A 22777-nucleotide genomic window follows, 5' to 3' on the forward strand; every position below is an offset into this window, starting at 1 on the left:
AAAATTTCTTATGCAAAATCTAAAAGTTGACACTTCACTAGCGTACAAGTCATTATTTTTTATTAAACTATATCAAAATATTTGTATTGCTTAAGTAAGGGACCCTTTGTATTTGCTCATGAACAAAAGTGTTTATTATCCTCAAATATAAAACACTTTTCTTCTCATCCAAGTAGCATGGAATTACACTAATGTGAGTATACTTTGTGTATCACTCACATGCAATATCAAACACTTTCCGCAACCAAAATAATCCAAGAATTGGGGTAATCTTATCAAATGCAGCTTCAACCACATCAAGTGCAGATCTCTGTTTTCAGGATACTACTGGATTCTAATGATGAATACAAATCTAAAATTAACATAAAGGTTATACCCTTAGAGAATCTCTTACCACTCACTTTATTATGGGTTATCTGCAGTATTTTAATTGTTTCAGAGCAGCTTGCTAGAAAGCTACTGAACTTTTGGTGAAAATGGAAATTTGCTCCTTCTCAGGAGCTTGTTTTATTTCACATGTAAATACACAAAGCTAAAATGATATATTATTGTGCTTCACAATAAAAATGTTATTTTTTCTGCAGAAATGCAGTTGTTAAGGTGTAGTATTGTAAGCCAATTGAAGGTTTCATAAAACATTATTTACAGTGTGAAATCCCAAATATAATTAATATCATCAATGAAAGCTGCAAAACTCTACAATGGCAGAACCCTCTACATCATGAAGCAGTCCATCTCACAGAGTGGCAGTGAAATGCGTGCAGCAGTGTAAGTGGTAAGCCGCAAGTAAAGAAAGAAAACGAATTAACCATTCTTTTTACCTCACTGTGGCTGGTCTCCTAAACACCAAAAGAAGGAGAGAAAATGCACATTAGCTTCTCTGCTGCTCACTAAACAACTTAAGTAAACAAGGAATAAAACACAATCTAGTTGGTTATTCTTTCAAACAAAAGGCCGGTACTGAAAGAAACTGATAAATAGGAATTACATTCAACTTAGTAGCAAACATGCACTAATACCAAAATTAACTTTGTTCTGTTACTGACAGTTGAAATTCATGGCTACTAACTGAAGAATCAAAACTGTAACCATCATTGGAAGTCTAGTGCAGTATCCACAGAATAATTTATGAATGTTTATGAAACAGCATATCTTACAATAACTTGTGACCAGAAGGCTGATGGATTTTAAGACCCAAAAGAGTACTAAGGAATATCCTGCAAGAGATTACCAAAAAATTCAAATTTATTTCTGAGGAACTTCTCCATGTCAAATTGAGACAAAACACTTGTTTGCATAAGGTAGAAACCAAAAATTAAGAAAATTCTAAATTTATATGATAACCTAGTTTTTCTGCACATTGTTGTCAGTTACTATCATTTATTATTATCATTTACAGCATGACTATTAGAGGAAAAGGGCAAACCAACCTATAGTAAAAGAGCTGGAACATCTATTCTGAGGCTGTAAAACAAAATTTTATTGGTCTGTGGATACTACACATTTAGCTCTAATGAGAAACCAATACCATATAACATGATGCCTAAAAAAAAAAAAAAAAAAAAAAAAAAAAAAAAAAAAAAAAAAAAAAAAAAAAAAAAAAATATATGTAGCGACAAACCATTCCTGGACACCATGTCTACACATGAGGGGGAGGGAGGGAGCCTAGGAGAGGGAGGGCTAATATTTGGGCCACTGTCGTGGGAAGATATGGAAGTAAGGCAGTCTCTTTTTATTTACATACTTTTCTGCAATACATATCAACCTGCATTTTATGAAAGACCCCTTAACAATGAAAAATATCTTTTAAAGTTGAAAGAGAAGTTTCTCTACAGATCACCAAGCCTTTCTGTGCACTTAACACATTTTTGCAGTTCTATTTCTGAAACTGAGAACAAAAACATTTATCTAGTCCCACACCAACAGATTTTCACTGCAACATCATTCCTCAACTATATTTGTATCACTCAATTCCAATTTCCTACACCTCAGATGAAACATCAAAACCCTCACCCTCTAATGAATGGAAAAGCACTCAAAATATCTTCTCAAGAAGTTATTAAATTTACCATCTTCTCATTATCACCTTCGAATAACTCCGTCAAGAATACTGCAGCCTACAAATAACCTTTTAACACCCTTTGTTGACCTACTCTATTTGCTATGTGGCCATAACATATCTACCAATATTCTACTGAAGTCTGGATCTGTAACTCACACCATGGTTGTTAGTTAACATACCCACCTAATACTTTAATCCCATTCAAATACATAGATTTTTCAGGAAACTTTTTTTTTTTTTTTTGGGGGGGGGGGGGAAGGGAGATAATGCATTTATTTTAATAACAACACACTTGTGTAGACCATCTATTATTACCCACTCAATTGTAAGAAGGAAGGAAGATAATGATTCAACTTCTCCTTGATGAGGAAGTCATTGGAGACTAACAGTTTCAGATTGGGGGAGAATAGGGAAGGAAGCTGACTATGCCTCTCTCAAATGTATTATCCTGATATTTATCTTCAGCGAATTAGATAAACAACAAAAACCTAAATCCTGATTGCTATGTGCAAATTTCAATCACTGTCCTCTCAAATGGAAGTTGAGTGTGACTGAACCGGAATTCTTCCCATCACCTGGAAAGTGAACTCTTCTAGGTCATACCTTCAATTTGTCAGACCTTCCAAAACAACAGAAACATATCTGGCAGCCTTGTGTACAAGCAGCTGCTTATAAACTGCACTGTCCATGAATGGCAAGTGACTGGGCCCCTGCATTTCCCATATAGCTTTAATCTGTAAGTTACAACTCCCTAATTACTTTACAACATATCAAATAAGGTATCTTCACTTTATTGTTCAACACATTAAATCTTATGATCACATTAAAAAAAGGTCTTCGGAGAGAAAATATCAAATAGCAGTCCCATAATTAACCCTAGATATAACCAATTAATTTCATTTCTGTGACAAGACAATGAAGAAAACATTCTACGTTGGACTTCACTGTCACTTTGTAAATAAAAATGGAAACTATAAACTGAGTTCTGCATGGGACTCCTTAATCACCAGGATACGCTGCTGCATGTGCATGTCACGAAGAAGCTACTAGATGAGATGTAAAATGAAGCCTGTCTTCTAGCGTGCACACTTACAGTAATACATGATATTTCCAAACAATTTATCCTGTTTCATAAGGCTACATTTTCAATATGAACGAAGACAGGAACTTGTGAAAAACTTCAATGTGAGCATTGAAACCAAAAGTTTATATTGGTGCGACTTGTAGCTTTCCAGTTCATTTGGTTGCTAGCGAGGGTCTCCCTAATGCAGCTGGCTGGCTCGCTTGTTTATTACCCAATGTGCGTTGAGTTGATGATATGCTTTGAGTTCTCCATTTCAATAGGTAAAACTCAGTGATTACTTTGTGGTGCGATTTTCTTTGAAAGTATGGCACTGCAGCTCCTACACCTCAAAGCACTTGACGACAGCACCAGGTTCATCTAAAGAGAAATCCACCAGTCGTTCCCATGTGCTTATTCAAGAGGCTGCGGAGTGCATTCAACAGAGCTTTGCAAACAGTCTACAAAATTCTCCTTGTAGTACAAGCAGAGAGTTACCGGTTCATAACGGTGATAGACAACGATAATGTGTAAAGTTTTGCAGATTTATTCTTGGCGTACAGATGGAAGGTAAAAATTTTGTTTCACAACACAATCACAAAAGGGTGGGACAAGTCTGACAATCATCTGGATGTTTGTCTCACATCCAGTGGAGGACAAACTGAACATTTGTGAAACGTAAATGAAAACAAGGGTCCAAAGTGCAATTGTAAAAGTACCCCTGGTCTTACGGACATGTGTGTAGTAGATATACCTTTGTAAAATTGAAACATTTTTGAAAATAAAAACTTTGCAGTCCTATATGTAACTTAAAAGTTATACAAAGTTTTTATCTTCATTCGTGTAGTAGATTTAGTCTTGTGAAATCGAATTAATCTTTCTGGAACACCCGCTTCAATGTCTGTAAAGCCAACAATGGTCAGAAGAGCAGTGTGCTAACTGCACACCTCTCCATAATGCATCAAAATGAATTCTTTGGTTGAAGATGACATACAGTTGATTGGTCAGGACTGGACTGGTGAGGCCAGAACAGCAGAGCTTTCATTGTTTTTCCCTTTACATTAAATTGGATAGTGCTAAATGTGGATCCATGAAATGGACAAGAATACAGAACATGCACATTTGTTCAAGTGAATTCTCTTAGCTCTTTAAGATAACACTTTCCTGGATTCCCTTTGATGTATTGGTCCATTTTTAATATCCCACACACAAAAACTGACATACATGATTCTAACAAAGTTATTGAATTTATAAGCTAGAAAATAAAACCAGTTATAAAGGCAGATACAGATCACAATGATTCACTGTGTAGCAGTTTACATAATCATGGCAAGAAATGACTGTGTCTATTAAACTACAGCAACAGTTAGAAAGATAAGACAGTTTTGGAATTCTATTACCTCTAATGCTGGATCTAAACATGAAAATGGGGAAACAACATGAGATCATGCAAAAGTAGCATTACATGTAAGAAAGGAAGCAACTGCAAAGATTAAAAAAACTATTTTTATAAACCAAAATAATTCCCTCGTCACATCTGTAAGTACAAAAGCCCAAACTTTGCTTGAATTGTGATACTTAACATCATGAATGAATGGAAATGCTTCATCATCATCATCATCATCATCATCATCATCATCATAATCGTCGTCCTCATGGGTTTATAAATGAGACCACCTCTAGACTTGATAATATTCCACTCAAGCTTATTCCCTATTCAATTTGCTTATTTTTCTGTCTCTCCTAGTACATTCCCAATATGCATCTCTGCCATAAATCAAGAATACCAATATGCACTGATTGTAAACCCTATTTAGTTTACCAAAAGCACTCAACACCATTTTTACTCTTCTGTTTGTTTCTTTTGCTATTCATCAAGAGATCATCTTCAACTTCCCGTAAGAGTGAAACTCTATTATTATTAGTTCTGACACTTCAGTGTTAATTTGTTCCAGTCTATTATGAATGTGTTCATTATATATTATTTTTGTCTTATTATAATTTATTTGCATGATTAATTTCCAACTTGTTCTATTAATCTTTTGCTGAAGTCAATCTGTACTAATGGTAAACAGTACAATATCATCAGCAAAATGAAGACGGTTCATTATATGTAAATTGAAGGTGGAGGGGAGGAGGAAAGAAAGGAAAGAGAAAGGATTGCTGATGTCAGCTGCATTGGGACATTGCGTGGCATCAGCAGAAATGGGTGAAAATGTGGGCCAGATGGGGATTCAAACCCGGGTTCTCCTGTTTACTACGCAGGTGAATTAACCACTGCGTCATCTGGACACACAGCAATTGCAACTCTGTAGACTATCTTGATATACCTGATGACCAACCCACACTCCCAACGAGCACTACCTATCCACAGTCCCTGTCCATTTCCTCCATGCTCACTACTCGGAAATTCCCGCAGGAGGAAGGATGTACTTGAGCATCCGCACTGAAGACAGTGGATCCACTGCCCATCTAGCCAAATAAATTAAATGAATGCTTGGTGTCTGTTCTTTCAAACATGTCCGACATGCAGTTGACATTATTAATCCCTTCTCCTTCCTTTTCTCCCCCCCACCCCCCCTTTACCTTCAATTTACATATAACGTATCACAGCTGCAGATTCTGCATTGTGACTTTTCTTTTCGACATGTCAGAAACAGCCGGCACCATACACTGACACACTGACAGACATAATTTGCCTGGATGGGCAACGGATCCACCCTCTTCATTGCAGATGCATAAGTATGTCTGACCTCCTGCAAGAATCTCAGAGTAGCAAGCATGGAGGGAATGGACAGGGACTGTGGGTAGGTGGTGCTCAGTGGGAGCATGGGTCAGTCGTCTGTTGCGAGGCATACCAAGATAGTCCATGCAGTTCGCGAACCCTGTGTGCCAGTTATCACAGTAAGCAGGAGATCCCAGGTTCGAATCCCAGATGGGTCCACATTTCCCCTTGTGTCCGCTGATTCCATGAAATGTCTCTAAGCATCTGACATTAGTAATCCCTTTCCTTCTCTATCTCCTGCCATTCACATTCAATTTACGTATAATGCATCACTGCTGCAGATTCCGCATGGTGTCTGATCTTATGGACAAGGGTGACTGTTCTTTCAGAGTGTTCACAAGAACAGACACCACACGTTCATACAAGAAGATAGTTCAACTACATCCCTATTACATGTGTTCCTTCTTGTTTTTCCAGTATAAGGATGTAACATAATATCCTTGCCCAACTGTCCTTCTAATTCTGAATTTCTCAGTATCCTAATGAAGTGTAATGGAACCTGCAGCATTGACATAGGTATTTTTATGAACAGTAACTCAAGTTGAAACATTGCCTTGTTTCTCAAGGATTACTAGAGCACATTTTGTTGAAACTGTCAAAACCTCCGAATTAAAGTGAGAAAGAGCCACTCGTGAAAGTCAAGCCTAAGGACAAGCTGTGAGTCACAGGTGGACAGCTCATTCAGTACGAGTATTATCTGCAAAAGGCAAGGTTCAAATGGTTCAAATGGCTCTGAGCACTATGGGATTCAACTGCTGAGGTCATTAGTCCCCTAGAACTTAGAACTAGTTAAACCTAACTAACCTAAGGACATCACAAACATCCATGCCCGAGGCAGGATTCGAACCTGCGACCGTAGCAGTCTTGCGGTTCCAGACTGCAGTGCTGCAAAAGGCAAGGATTTAGGTTGAAGTCCCAATCAAGTACACAGTTTTCATCTGCAAGACAGTGTCATGTCAAAAGCACTCTTGTTATTTAAGTCCCAAAAAACAGGCAATTCATGCTCTTTGTTCTGTTCTATCATTTTGTTCACTTCTGTCATTTTGTTTACATTTTGCAAGTATTTCATTGGGTAATACTTATTTCTAAAGCCATCTTGTCTCTCTGCCAGATTAACCCGATCAAAATATAATGCTGTTTCTGCATTTCTGGTACGAATTTTAGTAAATATTTTTTACATTAAGGAGATGGACATATGCCCAGTTCTGAAAGCCAAAGAAATTACAGTATCGTTTCAGTTTAGGGGGATTGTCTTTCCTATCCTTATATTTGTTACAATATTCTTAACTACATCTTTCAGTTACGGTATATTGATAATTTTTACTTATGGACCGTCTGACAGCAACAGAATAAAACACAATTTTAGTGCCATACGCGTTTCGCCTTTATTTTCTGCAAGGCATCATCAGTGGCAGGTTGTGTGGACAATTTCTTACGTATTACGCTCCTGTTGCATTTTTGGTGCTGTTCTTCTTCTTATGAACGCCAATTTGCGTTCAGTGCATAGTACTGTGGAATGTGGAAAAAAACGCAAATTGGCGTTCATAAGAAGAAGAACAATACCAAAAATGCAACAGGAGCGTAATATGTAAGAAATTGTCCATGCAACCTGCCACTGATGATGCCCTGCAGAAAATAAAGGCAAAACGCGTATGGCACTAAAATTGTGTTTTATTCAGTTGCTGTCAGACGGTCCATAAGTAAAAATTATCAATATACCGTAATATTACATGCAACTAAGGAAGACAGGACTATAAAAGTTGAAGACATCTTCCAGTATTTACCTGACTTAAAAGATGACCATAAATATAAGACGAAAACCCAATTGCCCCCCTCCTCCCCACCAAATATGCACATGCACACGTGCACACAAACACATACTTTTTAAGAGGCTACTTGAGAAATTTGTATTTACAAAAAATTGTGACTACTCAAAATTATAGATGGTTATTAATAGAAAGTTTCTAAAGAGCTGCTGTGAAAAGTTGGCATTTTACGAGGGGGAGTTGGGAAATAAGTATCCCCTGTCAACTGTGGGCAGAGTAGTGTGATATGGGCGAAAGACGACACAGCGGGTGAACGCGCACATGCAAGACACCGATACACCATTGGGTAGAGGTTGACAGCGATCACGCAGATGATGCTGTTGCAATGCCTGTGCAAAGCGGAGGCCAGTGGCTCAGTCTTTTCCCGGAGCTATGGAGAGAAGGTGCGTTTTGGACTTGGGATCAAAGGCGGAAGTGAGAGCTGTTATGCGCTATGAATGGGCATGTGGAGTATCAGGCACAGAAATTCATAACCGCCTTGTTGAGGTGTATGGGTCAGGTGTGATGTCGAGGCAAATGGTGCGGCAATGGTGCCAGCAGTTGAGTGATGGATGTCAGCAAATGCAGGACTTGGATGGATGCGCACGGCCACTACAGATGCAAATGTCAGGAAGTTGGATGACATGATTAAAGCGAACCGGCATATCACCATCGATGGAGTAGCGGCAGAACTTGGAATCAGACATGAGTGACCTCACACAATCATCCACGACATTCTTCGATACAGGAAGGTGTCAGCACGATGGGTACTCCACCAACTGACCCAGGCACACATGGAACAAAGCATGGCGTTCAGCCTGGAACAGATTGAGCATTACCACGAATCTAGCAATGACCTTCTGTTTCGGACTGTGATGGGTGATGAAACGTGGGTCCACTAGTACACGCCCAAAACGAAGGCCGCATCAATGGAGTGGAAACATCCATCATCACCTGTCCGAAAGAAGTTCAAAAGCACTCTGCCTGCAGGTAAAGTGCGACTCTCCATTTTATGGGAAGCCAAAGGAGTTTTGCTGCTGGACTTTCTGGAGGATGCAACCATCAATGCTGCGCCGTACCGTGCCACTCTGTCGAAATTAAAAGAGGTGATTCAGAAAAAGCGGTCTGGCCTTCTCAGATCTGGCGTTCTGCTGTTGCATGACAATGCGAGACCACATATGGTGAAGACAACGCAAAACCATATTGTAACTCTTGGTTGGCAGCGCCTACACCACCCACCTTACAGTCCAGATCTTGTACCAAGTGACTTACATCTGTTTCCTGCTTTGAAGAAGACTCTCATCGGAAGGCGCTTTGGCAGCAATGCTGACGTCAAACAAGCCGTTCAATGCTTCTTCCATATGCAACACCCTGATTTTTTCCTGGAAGATTTTTTGACGCTTATGAAGCGGTACGACAAATGTCTCAATGTACTTGGAAATTTTGTAGAAAAATAAAGATATGTCTTATCTTTAACGTCTGATTCTCTTTTTTTCCTTTCACACACAACTCCGACCACAGTTGACAGGGGAAACTTATTTTCCAACTCCCCCACGTACTTGTTTTAAAGGTATGACATTTATTTGATTGTCCAAATTCTGGTAATACAAGGAGAAATGAAGTGAACTGAGAGTTCATGTTCACAACCTTGTTTGCTTACTATCTAAGCCAATAGTCTGTGGTATCACTATTTTTTAATTATCACCATCATCATCATCATCATCATCATCATCATCATCATCGCCATCATTATCATGCCCCCCATCATCTTTCCCAGCAATACTGTAATGAGGTCTGTTCAAAAAATTCCGGAATATTCGTAATTTTGGAGTGAAATCTGGTTGTCATCCCTGCATATGCCTATGTTTAATGTGCATGTATCAAAGTTTCATTGTTGTACATCTTTTAATTACTGTTCAGTGCAGTACTGAGTAGAATGTTGTGTCACACAATTCATTAACTTCAAGATGGCAGACTTTGAGGAGTGACGCATTTGCATTAAATTTTGTGCGGAACTCAAGAAACCTTTACAGATACACACCAAGTGATGCAGGAAGCCTAAGCTTAAGCTGTACTTGGTATTACGAATGGTTCACATGGTTTGAAGATGGCCAAACAGAAGCTAAGGAAAGATGGCCAAACAGAAGCTAAGGATCACTCTCGTTCAGGATGCCCTTCGATGTATACCGATGACGCTCAGGTCAGGTATGTCAATGAAATTGTGCATGCCAATCAAAGACTGACTGACTGAGAGACTACAGAAGAACGTAACATTTCAGTTGGATTACCAGAATGTGGACAATCATGACACAGCATCTTGGAATGCATTGTGTTGCCTCCAATTTCATCCCATGCCTCATGAGTCAAGACCATAAAGACGTGTGCCTCACAATCTGTGAAGAGCTTTTGGACTGCACAAATGAGAACAAGATGTTCCTTAAGGGAATTGTAACTGGTGACAAGACATGGGTCTACGGCTACGATATTCGGACCAAGGTTCGATCTTCACAATGGGTTGGGAAAGGTTCTCCAAAAAAAAAAAAAAAAACGCCTGTCAGGTCAGGACAAACGTCAAAGCCTTGCTGATAGTTTTCTTTGACTTTGACTTCGTGTCACAGGTACGAACTTTTAACCGACTGTGCTATTTGAACATATTGTGATGCCTGCAAGAAAATGTAAACAGCTTAAAATGTAATGAGACAATTCATGGGTCTCACATCACGATAATGCACCCGCACATTCATCCCTGTTGGTGCGTGACAATTGCACAAAAAACCAAATCACTGTGCTGCCTCACGCTCCATACTCTTCAGTCCTGGCCTCTGCGGACTTTTTTTTATTTCCAAAGTTGAAAACTCTGTTGGGACAAAGATTTGCAGTGATAGATGAGATAAAAGAAAATTCTAAGATGACGCTTTGCGCAACCCGGCAGGAGGTGTACCGAGACTGCTTCTGGAACTGGAAATAGCGTTGTGAGCAGTGTATCAACTGTGGAGGAAAGTATTTCTGAGGAGACTATGCACAATAAGTAAAAGGTAAGCACAGAAAGATTTTGTGGACAAAGTTCAAGAATTTTTTGAACAGACCTCTTATACTTTATTTCATGGAGTATAAGATGTATTTTTCCCTTCACAAAAGTGCCTCCAAAATTCAGGTGCATCTCATACTAAAAATTAATACAAACTTTCCTGTGTTTGATTTAAAATTTGCACCAGTATTAAAAATGATCATATATTCGATGCAGCAGAAAACCTCTCTCTATCTGGCAAAACTGGATTCAACTGGCAGCAGCAGTGCACCGATGAGATAAACATGAGTTGCGGGATTCACAAGCTGGCTGACATTGTCTCCCTCTTGCCCCTAGCCTATGATTTGTCACTCCAGTTTACAGAGCCAGTGAACTTTAATTGAAATTGATTTGTGTTATCACTAACAGTACAATATCTTTGCTGGTACAGGGTGTATGTGTGGACAAGGAAAAAAGATTCCCAGATTTTTCTCGGATTTCCTGGTTAAAAATACACTTTCTCCTGAGTGAAAATACGCTTTTTCCATTTTTAAGTGACAGTTAACTTTCCCTCAGAACTGTAAAACTTTTAAATCCTTTGAGCTACATGTTTTGGAAAGATCTTCGATGTGCAGCAACACCTATGCTGGATATTTTCGTATTACGAAAGTACATATCTGAGTTCAACCGAACACAGCATGTTAGTTTCCGAAGCATTGCAATGAAATATTATGATGCGCTTTTGTAAGCCAGCCATAGCTCATGTCACGTGATCGCACCAGGCAATGATAGCAGATCTTCAGAGAATAGGACACGTGATGTATTTAGCCAACAGCAGCATCACTGTTTAGAAGTGCGAACACACAAATAGGAAAACTTAATAGTTTAAATTAATATATGTAGTGCAGATATAAAGCTAATCTTTCACATATAATATTGGTCTTTTTTTCATGTGTTAATCTTTAAGATACATTACGCTAATGTGCCTGTAATATTGTAAATAATGACGTAAATGTCTGGTGTTCTGGGCTTGAGATTCTTCTAAGTTTCTGGGCTTTTCTTCTAAGTTTCCAGGCTTCAAAGCGTTTAGTTTTAAATGAGAGTCAAACGCTCTGTGATTTAAGAAATTCAAAGGACATTCTTGCACATAATATAATTCATCTTGCATAAAATGAAATTTACTTTGAAAGTAATGCTTTCCAAAATAACATTCATGGTATTTTACCAGAACCTGTTAGAATTCATTTCAGCAGTTGTTAGTGAGCACCAAAAAACAGGTATTACTGTGCTGCACAACCGTGATGACATAGGAAGCACATATATAGCATTAAGAGATCTTACATAGCATTAAGAGACCTTACACTATGTCATAAACGAAACAGGGCATCAGATGATACTCCGAGAACATAGGAATTTTGTAAATCATACTAAAATGTCTAATTCAGCTTAAAGTGCACATTCATAATGTCCAAATTCACAAAGATGTAGGCCACAACATGATATTGAGCTTTTCAGAGTGGTTTTCAAGATGCAAATTTTCTTAGAGTACCAGTTTGGTCCTTTATTGTGTCATAACGGCATACATGGCAGATGATGAAAACATGCATTTGAAATTCAGCAAACAGTTGAAACTAGCCAATGGTGGAGAATGAAACACTTCATTCCCAAATAAATAATTGCCTCTACAGAAAAGATTAATAAAAGACATCGTGTGACTGCCAAAAACGTAGAACTAAAATAAAATCAGAAAACAAACTGAAAACATATTTTGCCTTTGGTAATTATGTGAATGTATTTTAATTTACCTGATAGCTCCCGGTCACAGAATTCGATTTTCTTTTCATTTGAAGTGAGAACTGTAAACGAAGAGGAAACACCAAAATCACTAAAACTACAAACTGGTCACATGGAAACTAATCCCCCTCCCCACTACAACTCAGACTGCTCTGCGCATGTGCGAATCTGACATGTCGGCGGCACCAGAAGAAATTTTCCGGGTAGCATCTGGTTGCTTGTTGCTATTGCTCATACAGCTAACAGCCACAAGTCAAGAAGCCAGAAGTGGGAGAAGGTACTGCTCATACATGACTCAATTGTGGATGTGCAAGAGCCCGCTGGCAACTGTTCAAACAAACCTAATGTGAACAGTTGTGACGTCACACTCAATGGAAGCAGTTTGTTGTTATGAAGAATTGCATAGTCTACGTCCTAAAGGCTTTGACGTGCAGTATTGTTCTGCAGTGGTGTGATACAGTCAAATCCTATGTAAGAGTATCAGTTCTCACCAGACAAGATTAGAAAAATTTATCTGAAAACTAAAACAATGAAAAATTCCTATAATTCAAAAATATTCCTGGGTTTTTCCAGATTGTCCCGGGTTGTATACACCCTGTAGTAGCTAGTTTCATGATCGGAAAAAAAAAAAAAAAGTATTCATGTGATGCATGCTATTTAAAGTAATAGCATACCAGTACGCAGAACATGGAAACCGGGCCACTGAGCTATATTTTAGCCCTCCACCAACATAAAAAAAATCATTCACAATTGGCAGCCTAGATGAACTGAAAAAAAATGAGAAACGCTAAACGTGCCAATAGAGGATTGAATGCAAAATGGCCAAAACACAAGACAACATATCAAAATGGATTCAAGGACACCTTTAAAATGGCACTGGAATTAATGCAAAAATGATTCAAATACATGGTTGTAAGCTAGCACTACAGTGGACTTAAACTTTAAGGGTGGAGATGGTTGGTGCTACAGGTTTATTAAGCATCATGGACTTAGCACGTGAATGAAAACCAAAATATGTCATAAAATGCCACGAGAGTATGAAGAGAAAATATTATCTTTCCACTACTTTCTTATTCAACATCGAAAGAAAACCAGTGCGGAAGTAAGCCAAATAGCGAATCTCTTCTGATATTTGATGTGCCGAGTAACACAATTGTTGCCATGGAAGGTGCTAAAACTCGCACTACACTGTTATCCTTTCATGTTGTGCGATTGGAACTAAACTTAATCCAATCATCATTTTCAGGTGCAAAACAATGGCAAAATCTTCTGAAATACTGGCAGGAGGTGTTGCTCACATACATGACAAGGGTTGGATGGACAAGGATTGTATGAAATTATTGATTAACTGAGTGTGGAAGAGAAGGAAAGGTGCTTTATTGAAGAAGCATTCTCTTCTTGAGCTAGATCAGTTTAATAGCCACTTGGAAACTTATGTGAAACAGAAACTGAGAAATACAGAGCTTGCTCTTATTCCAGGAGGACTTGCTTCACAACTGCAACCTCGTAATGTCTCGATAAATAAACAACAAAGTGTAAATGAGAGAGAAATGGAACAAATGGATGAAAACCAACATAAATTCATGCTGAAGGGAGCTTGAAAATGACCTACAATCAAACAAGTCTGTCAGTGGATAAAACAGTCATGGTCTAGAGTGAGAGAAGACATTATTGTTAATTTTTTCAAAAAGTGCGGCATTAGTAACACTCTCGATGGCAAAAATCTTATATACGAAGAGGATGGTGGTGGTGGTGGTGGTGTTGATGACGATGATGATGATGATGATGAGGAAGAAGAAGAAGAAGAAGACGAAGAAGAAAATTCAGATTACAATTTTTAGGGATTTAAAGGTCAGTTCGGTTTTATAAACAAGGAATTTTTTTTACAATCTAACAATAAAAAAGATAAAAATGTTATTTTTTAAAAAACTGCTTAAAAATTAAGGTGTATCTTATAGTCCATAATGTCTTATAGTCCGTAAAATATGGTACTACATCTTCTGAGCTATCCACAGCATTGGATATACAGCATTTTTTGAATCCTTACATTACAGATGCATTTGAAATTTTGCTCATGGCAGTAAGGAACCATCAATCCAGATGAGATGTTGAAGGTTTCTTTTAACCCCTCCAACAATGAGAGCATGGTCTCCTTGAAGAAGCCAGTCACAATAAAGCTTAGCCATCCACCCCTTTCCTTTGCATCTAAAGATAAGTCCCGCAAGCAGTTTCTCTTTTGGTTTTGTTTTCCTGCGGAGAATCACATATGGGGGCAGCTTCCTTCCATTTGCAAATGGGCCAACATTAGTGTTAGTCTGATCTTTTCTGTGCCAGCATTTCTTAGAGGAATATTTAATGCCCTTCATGTTGACAGTAACATTTGATGACCTATCAAAATAAACAGATGCCTGATTGGTGTTACCCAAATGGCCTAGCAAATAGTCATACTGTTTTCTTGGATTGACTATATGGCACTGATACACGCTGAATTGTGCAATACAATCAGTTGGAAAATTCCTTTTTATCACCAGTGCCTTCCTTTGGATAATATCTTGAGAAGTCAGGAAGCCTTCATTGTGTTCCTCCACACATACTGGAGAATCTGCTGCTTTAGTCAATGAAACCTTTCTTACTTTGGTCCCTGAAATCGTGGTTTGTAAAAAGGAAGTTCTTCAGTTTATTCTTCACTTGATAGTGCCTACAAACATCTGATAGCACCTAGAAACACCTGCTTCTTCAACAACAAGTTTCCTTCCTGCTGCACAGTTGTTTGAGGCCTCTGAACTGTGAACCAACATTGGCTGAAAATTTCCATCCTATTGTCTGTGCGAACCAACTGTGAACTGTGAATCCATAGTTCTACTTTTCATGACTGTGATTTGCGTCCATTATCTTCTTCTCCTTGAAACATTTCTGCTTATGCACATCATTCCCACAGCCTCTTCCAATGTTCTCTTTTGTAGCATAGTCTATTGTTCAGCATTTCCTCCCATTATAGTCCTCTTCAATTCACATTATCCTTCACCTAGTCTCTCCATGTTGTCCGTGGTCCTATAATCTGTCTTTATCAAATTCTATCCAATATAGAGTTTTTGGCCTTTCATTTCCCATTCTCTTAACAAGGCCAAACCATTTCAGCTCATTTCTATCACTAGTTTTCTTTGGGGGATTGATCTGAAGCATGTTTCGTCTTGTTTCAGTTCTTATCATACCCCTTGTCATCTCTCCCACAACCCCTTGTAAAAAGTGCATTTCTGTCACGTGCATTCATCTCTGATATTTCTTTGTCCAGGTCCAACATTCTGAGCCATAGGTCAAAGCTGTTGAATAATATTTGCATATCATGATTTTGGCATTGACAGATATTTTCCAATTACTAATTATGCCTGACACAGAATGGTAAAACTTTTTCTTACAGCACTGATAATCTAAGCAAGCTGATGGGAGCGAGTTGCCCCGTCAGTACCATGTGCTGAATTATACCACTTCAGGCAAACTGAGCACTTCATCATTTCCAGTTTCAAAAATTAACAATGCTATGGAGCCGTAACTGCTGTATCACCATTGCTACAGCTAGTGTTTAATTTATTATGCCATGAAGATATTTATGCTACAATTAATTTGTCTCATGTAGAAAAGTAAACTATTGTCGAGTATTTGTTCACTATCAGACTACAACTGATTCAGGCAAATTCCGCTCTTTCCCTTGATAAGTGTCTTGTCACCCTGAAGAATGTTCCCTCCCTTCCCTTTCAAAAATCCGCTCTTCATCAGCTTTCACTTGCTTTCAATCACGTTAAGTATTTCCTCCAAAAGTATCCTGCACAATGATAAACAACTGAGGCTGCATACAAAATAAATATCTTGCTTAACAAATTAGAAGTCAGATAATGTGGAAGATTTTTGATATATGCAGTCAAACAGCAACATCACAAGTTTGAAAGTGAGGGGCTAACGACACTTGATCAGTTTAATGATATCGATACAGCTTTCTGTATCTTCTGCAATGGATATATTCATGAAGGGTTTGAACCATTTCTGGAACCCCTTCAGCCAACAGAGTGGTCACAAAAAGTAACTCTGTCAGCTTGATTCGTGTTAAAGAATTGTATATATTTGTAAAATCTACTGTTGTGAACTTCACTGTGGATGAAGGAAAACTGTTGGGTGAGTACTGATGTGTAAGTAAATATTGTGGAGGTTAACAGCTGGACTCAAATATGAAACCAAAAGTCAGTGTCGGTGAAAAATGGCGAGAAGGTTTTAGTTATTTTCACAATGAGGAAGTGTGTCACTTGTATATGAAATTCTTCTGTCAACTTCTCATTGATGATATGGTAAATTGCGTGAAAATATAGTTTAGCTTAGTATTTTCCAGAATTGAAGAAAAATATGGCTTTCAAAAATAATTCTACATTACAACCCTGCATTTATTTGAGCCGATTTAAAACAAGCTGTTCCTACCACATGGTGCAGGAGACTACAGGGTGTCCCAAAAAGAATGACCCGATTTTAGCTTGTAATAATATTGAGACAAATGTCACTAGGTAACTGAAACAGTGCTAGATGTAATCGGCATGGTCTAGAGTTTCAGAAAAAATCTGCTAGATATGGCTACGAGTGCTGACCTGGAGTGTGCAGCCAGTCTCACGCAATATGTCATCCGTGCAACAGAAGGCGTATTGTGTTATTGAATTTAGTCATACTCAATCAGTGATCGCTGTTCAACGGGTGTTTCATATTCGATTTCGTGCTAAGCCACCATCACCAAAGCTCATTCGACGGTGGTATAAACAGTTTGAAGAAACAGAGTGCCTCTGAAAAGGCAAAAGTCCTGGCCGGCCATGCATTCCTGAACAAACAGTGGAACAAATCCGATGAGCATTTGAGCGGAGCCCCTGCAAGCCTACGCGTCGTGCTAGCCGAGAACTTGCGTTACCACGCATGACAGCGCGGCGTGTGTTACGGCGTCGTTTAGCCCTCAAACCATACTGATTACAACCGGTAAAAGCTCTTCGAGATACTGACAAAGTGAAGCGAGTAGACTTTAGCAATGCTATTCTAGAGGACATGGAAGATGACACTTTTATGTCACAACTAATATTCTGCAATGAGGCAACTTTCCAATTAGTGGTAACAATCACCGTCATAATGTGTGTATATGGGGGCTTGAAAATCCTCATGAAACAATTGAACACAAATGTGATTCACCAAAAGTAAATGTTTTTTGTGCTGTTTAGCAAAGCAAGGTTTATGGACCCTTCTTTTTTGAGGAGTTTTTTGACTTAACACCATGTGATTTCTTCCTGTGGGGATATGTTAAACAATGTGTTTACGATCCTCCTTTACCTCGTGACATCGATGAACTAAAAACCGTAATATCAGCTGCTATAGCTTCAATGACAGAAGACACCTTACACTCAGTTCGGGATGAATTCGGTTATCGGCTAGATGTCGTCTGTGCATCCAATGGAGGACATATTGAACATTTATGATGGATTTTTATTAACTTGTCTTTTTTGAGTAATTTAGTTAGCCCTTCTTCCTAATAAATAATTCTATTTAATTTCAGGTCATTCTTTATGGGACACCCTGTATTAGTCAGAGTTCTATGTCACTTTTCAAAACATCATAGTGTTCACCAATTCAAAATGAAACTTCAGTCCATGAGCAAACTATCAGCAATCTGGAATGCAATCACTAAACTCCTTGACTGTGAGAGCATAATGCACATCAATGTGATACAATGCATCTTCCTACTGTAAGTAAAACCTTGTATGCCAAAAAATATGTGAAGAAATGACAGCAAATGGCAAAGCTTGGATCATCATCTTAAGAGCACGATTTGATAAATACATAATTGCAAATGACAGTCCTCTCATGCCATAATACTTCTGTAATTTTGATATATATTTCTCACGGGACTTCTGGGGGTCAAATGATGGTAAATTGTCAATGCTGATTTCGATTTCATTATTGACATACACCAACAGCACATAACTGACCCCAAAATATCAATGTTAAATGATGAGTTTACAGAATGGTGTAAAATGCAACATACAAATATATCCAAATGCGTCTAATATCATACTTACTACTCAATAAATAATGCAATTATTACAGTTACAATTTTTTGGTCTACAGGCAGTAAAACAAACATTTTTTTTAGGAAAGATTCACCTTCAGTCTATTGTGTTGTAGACAAAGACAATGTTTCTGATTTCAGACACTTGTGATGTGGCTATGTAGCTCAAATACTTAAGAGCATTTGTTTATTTATTTATTTTTGTAACTTTGGAGAGATAGTACCAATAATGTGATTACATTCTTCAAATAGAACTTGTTTAAGGCGTAGAAAGCATTTTTCAGTTAATAACTGAGCAGTGATGGTATTTCTGTTTCCATATCAGTGTGGCAGTTATTCTTTTCTTGTCTTGTTTCATAATGAAATATGAAAAATGGTAATGTATCTAAATGTTGTCCACTTTGCTTAACAACATGAAAGCACGAACTGAATGAACAATGAGTACCGTATTTACTCGAATCTATGCTGCACCTGAGATCTGAGACTCGAAATCAAGGAAAAAAATTTTCACGAATCAAAGCCGCACCTGAAATTTGAGACTCGAAATTCAAGTGGAGAGAAAAGTTTTAGGGCGCACCTCCAAATCGAAACAAAGTTGGTCCATTTTAAAATATGAGACACAATTTAGGTTGAATGAATGACGATACAGCTACAGTAGTTTGGTCAAGTCGTAAGCTTAGCGGTTAAGCTTTACCAGGTAGCCATTGCTATGCGTCAGGCGCTCCATCCGTATTTATATGGTTACCCTTCCTTTTTCATGTGCTTCATCTGGTTTGAACTGATTGCTTATTTTTCTTTGATCTCATAAGTGCCGTTCTCTCTGTTATAGGTGTTTATGTCACTCTAAGCTGAAAATGCATTACTGTACTGTGTCATGCATTGTTTGTCGCATTCTGATAATGAGTGTTTATGGCCTGTCGCAGCTCGCGGCATGGCTTGCTTTTGTCCGCGCTACCGCTGCTTACAATTGGGGGGGGGGGGGAGAGGGGGGGGGGGAGGGAGGGAGGGAGGGAGGGAGGGAGGGGGAGAGAGAGAGAGAGAGAGAGAGAGAGAGAGAGAGAGAGAGAGAGAGAGAGAGAGAGAGAGAGGAATTGTCTCATTAGCGAAACAATGGCAAAAGACTGCTATTTGTTGTTACTTACACTGCTGCTTTCTTTGATAATGATCAACAAGAACCAAATAATAGACTGCGTATGATAGATGTTCTGAACGAGAGTTTTAGCGAAAATTTCTCTCCATTTGAAAATTTTAGCAGGCGCCTCTTTAGTACATTACATTCTGCACAGAAATTAGAGTCATCTTAGATTTAAAATCTAGTCAATTGCCGTGCTTCATTTCTGACTATCACTATTAGGCATAAGAATAATACAAATATAAACACATTAGATCAAATTGCTAACATTCGGTGGATTATGGAAAAAGCGAGAGAATTCCAGAAAGATGTGTACCTCTGCTTTATTGACTACGCCAAAGCCATTGACTGCGTCGATCACAACAAATTATGGAACGTACTGAAAAACATGGGTGTACCAGATCACCTCATTCATCTGATACGGAGTTTATACCTTGACCAAGAAGCCACGGTGAGAACTATGTATGGAACAACGAAATGGATAAAGATTCAGAAAGGGGTCCGGCAAGGCTGCATACTGTCACCGTACTTATTCAATCTGTATGCAGAACATGTCATGAGGAATGCGAGGCTAGATGAAGGAAAAACAGGAATTAAAATAGCTGGAATAAATGTAAACAACCTCAGGTACGCGGATGATACGATCCTGTTGGCAGAAAGTGAAGAAGAATTGAGAACACACTTACTGAAGGTGAAAGACGAAAGTGAAAAGGCTGGTCTTATGCTGAATGTGAAGAAAACGAAAATTATGGCAACTACACCTACCAATTCATGGGGTATAGCAGGAGAAACCATGGAGGTAGTGACCACATTCAGTTATCTCGGTTGCCAGATCTCTGCTGATGGTGACTGCAGCCATGAAATCCGGAGACGCCCGTTGCTCGGTAGACAGGCGATGTCAAACCTTGACAAGGTTATAAGGTCCAGAGATATAACACTAGCAACAAAGATCCATATTGTGAGGCCTATGGTCTTTCCAGTTGTGATGTATGGATGTGAGACCTGGACCATTAGAAAGGCTGAACGGCGAAGAATTGACTCCTTCGAATTGTGTTGTTGGAGGAAACTTCTTAGAGTTCCATGGACTGCAAAGAGAACCAACAGATCAATATTGGAGCAAATTAAACCAGATTTCTCCCCGGAAGGTCTAATCTTAAAACAAAAGCTGACCTACTTTGGACACACAATGCGAAGGCATGCCTCGCTGGAAAAAACATTAATGCTGGGGAAGATTGAAGGAACTAGAAGAAGAGGACGTCAGAGGATGAGATGGATCGATAGCATCACAGAAGCAATGTGTTCCAACCTGGAAGGTCTACGGGAGAAAGTGCAAGACAGGAAAAAGTGGCGTGATTTGGTTCATGGGGTCACGAAGAGTCGGAACCGACTAAACGAATAGAGAGAGAGAGAGAGAGAGAGAGAGAGAGAGAGAGAGAGAGAAACATGACATGATATGTATATTCTTCCGCGTTTGCTGTTGTCTCATTCTAGTTTCATAGTTTATCAGGCAGACAGAATTTAAATGAGATAGCAGCAAACACGAAAGAATACATGGCAAAATGTTTACATTCGTATTACACTTATCATGAAGAGAATACTGTATGTGATTTACAATTCATAGAAGTTCCTATTAGCAACCATCTCTTCTCACAGGTAGGAAAAAATTCAGAATGTAGAGTTGGCCATATTGACAAAAACCCCAAACAGTCTTGCCAGTCGGATTTTTGTAGCACATTGAAATGCTGCTACATTCACAGATGAACAATACGGAATTTGTATTTACTTCGTTGGATATTTACTGACGCAGAGGTTTTGGCGCCAGTATTTATCTTGGTGCCTGCAAAGCGAGCCTGTGTAGCGCTACATATATTCGATGGCAGAAGTTAGTTGTGGCGGCACCTACCAACATTTTTCAGAACTTCTGCTTACTTTGCACCCGATTCTAAGCCGCAGGTGGTTTTTTGGATTACAAAAACTGGAAAAAACGTGCGGCTTAGATTCGAGTAAATACGGTAGCATTAGTCTATGCTTAGCTCCAACAATAGCCCTCCAACCAATGGCCACATCTGACAAGTTATAATGTTACCATTATGAGTCACGTCAAAAAAAAATTCTTTAAACGATGAAAGAATTATTTATGGCGGTAAAAAGTAGCCCATCTCTCTCTCTCTCTCTCTCTCTCTCTCTCTCTCTCTCTCTCTCTCTCTCTTTGCCAATATCAAAGATCAGTATTTTGTCTTAATCAGGGACTTTACTGCTTGTGTTTAAATATCTATGTTTCAACCCCCAAGATTGATATTCTGTACACAGTACAGTCATACTCATAGAAGACAATTAACTGCATGCCATCAAATAACAGCTGCAGCATTCAACGTTACTTCCTTGGAGGCACAGCTAGTGCGCCAGACAAGAACAAAAGACAATTACTTATCGCAGCAGATAGACAGAAGTGGCTAAATATTTACAGATCAAGTTTCTTTTTAAAATGCCTGAATCACAGACATGAGTGTCATAAAAAAAGGGATAACCAGGAATCTCACTGTGTTTTCCCATGGACAGTTACACTGACAAAGAATCATCTTAAATCATTAGTCTTTCAATTGGCTTGACATTGTCCTACATCTCTGCCTACCTTATGTTGATCTTTTCATTTCTACATAAACACAGCCGTAGAAACCTAATATTTTTTATTTTTTCTGTTTAGTTTAGTCCTCCTATGACACAGTAACATATGTTCACAAAACAACAAAATGCCGAGCCTACTGCACCCAAATTGTGATGGAATACTGAAAATTCATACTGGTTTCAAGTGCCATATACTCTTCTGATGGCCCAAGGAGTTATAAATCGAGTCATGATTTTAGAGAAACTGGAGTTTAGTTATTGTATGAGACCAGTGCAACAATAATCAAAATGCTGAGGTAACATACATAACTGTGGTGTTCATCACGAGGGAAAATTCTGCCACAGTTCACATTAATATTTCACAATCAGGACTAATGGCAACACTCTCCCACAGCTCAAGTCATTCCAGTGCTAACAGCTGC

At 38.6% G+C, this 22777-nt stretch overlaps 1 protein-coding gene across 5 annotated transcripts in view; it reads right to left on the minus strand.

The window, feature by feature from the left end:
* Positions 1–22777, minus strand: part of LOC124791610 (AP-1 complex subunit gamma-1) — a 177979-nt gene that overhangs the window by 65460 nt on the left and 89742 nt on the right. For 4 of the 5 annotated variants that reach the window (XM_047257877.1, XM_047257875.1, XM_047257872.1 and 1 more), the window contains one exon: positions 822–839. The exons of the other annotated variant lie outside the window; for it this stretch is intronic. In XM_047257877.1, the coding sequence (XP_047113833.1) occupies positions 822–839 (18 nt within the window). The remainder of the gene's footprint in view (positions 1–821; positions 840–22777) is intronic. 5 annotated transcript variants of the gene reach the window in all.

The sequence above is a fragment of the Schistocerca piceifrons genome, chromosome 1, assembly GCF_021461385.2.
Source record: "Schistocerca piceifrons isolate TAMUIC-IGC-003096 chromosome 1, iqSchPice1.1, whole genome shotgun sequence".
Lineage (NCBI taxonomy): Eukaryota > Metazoa > Arthropoda > Insecta > Orthoptera > Acrididae > Schistocerca > Schistocerca piceifrons.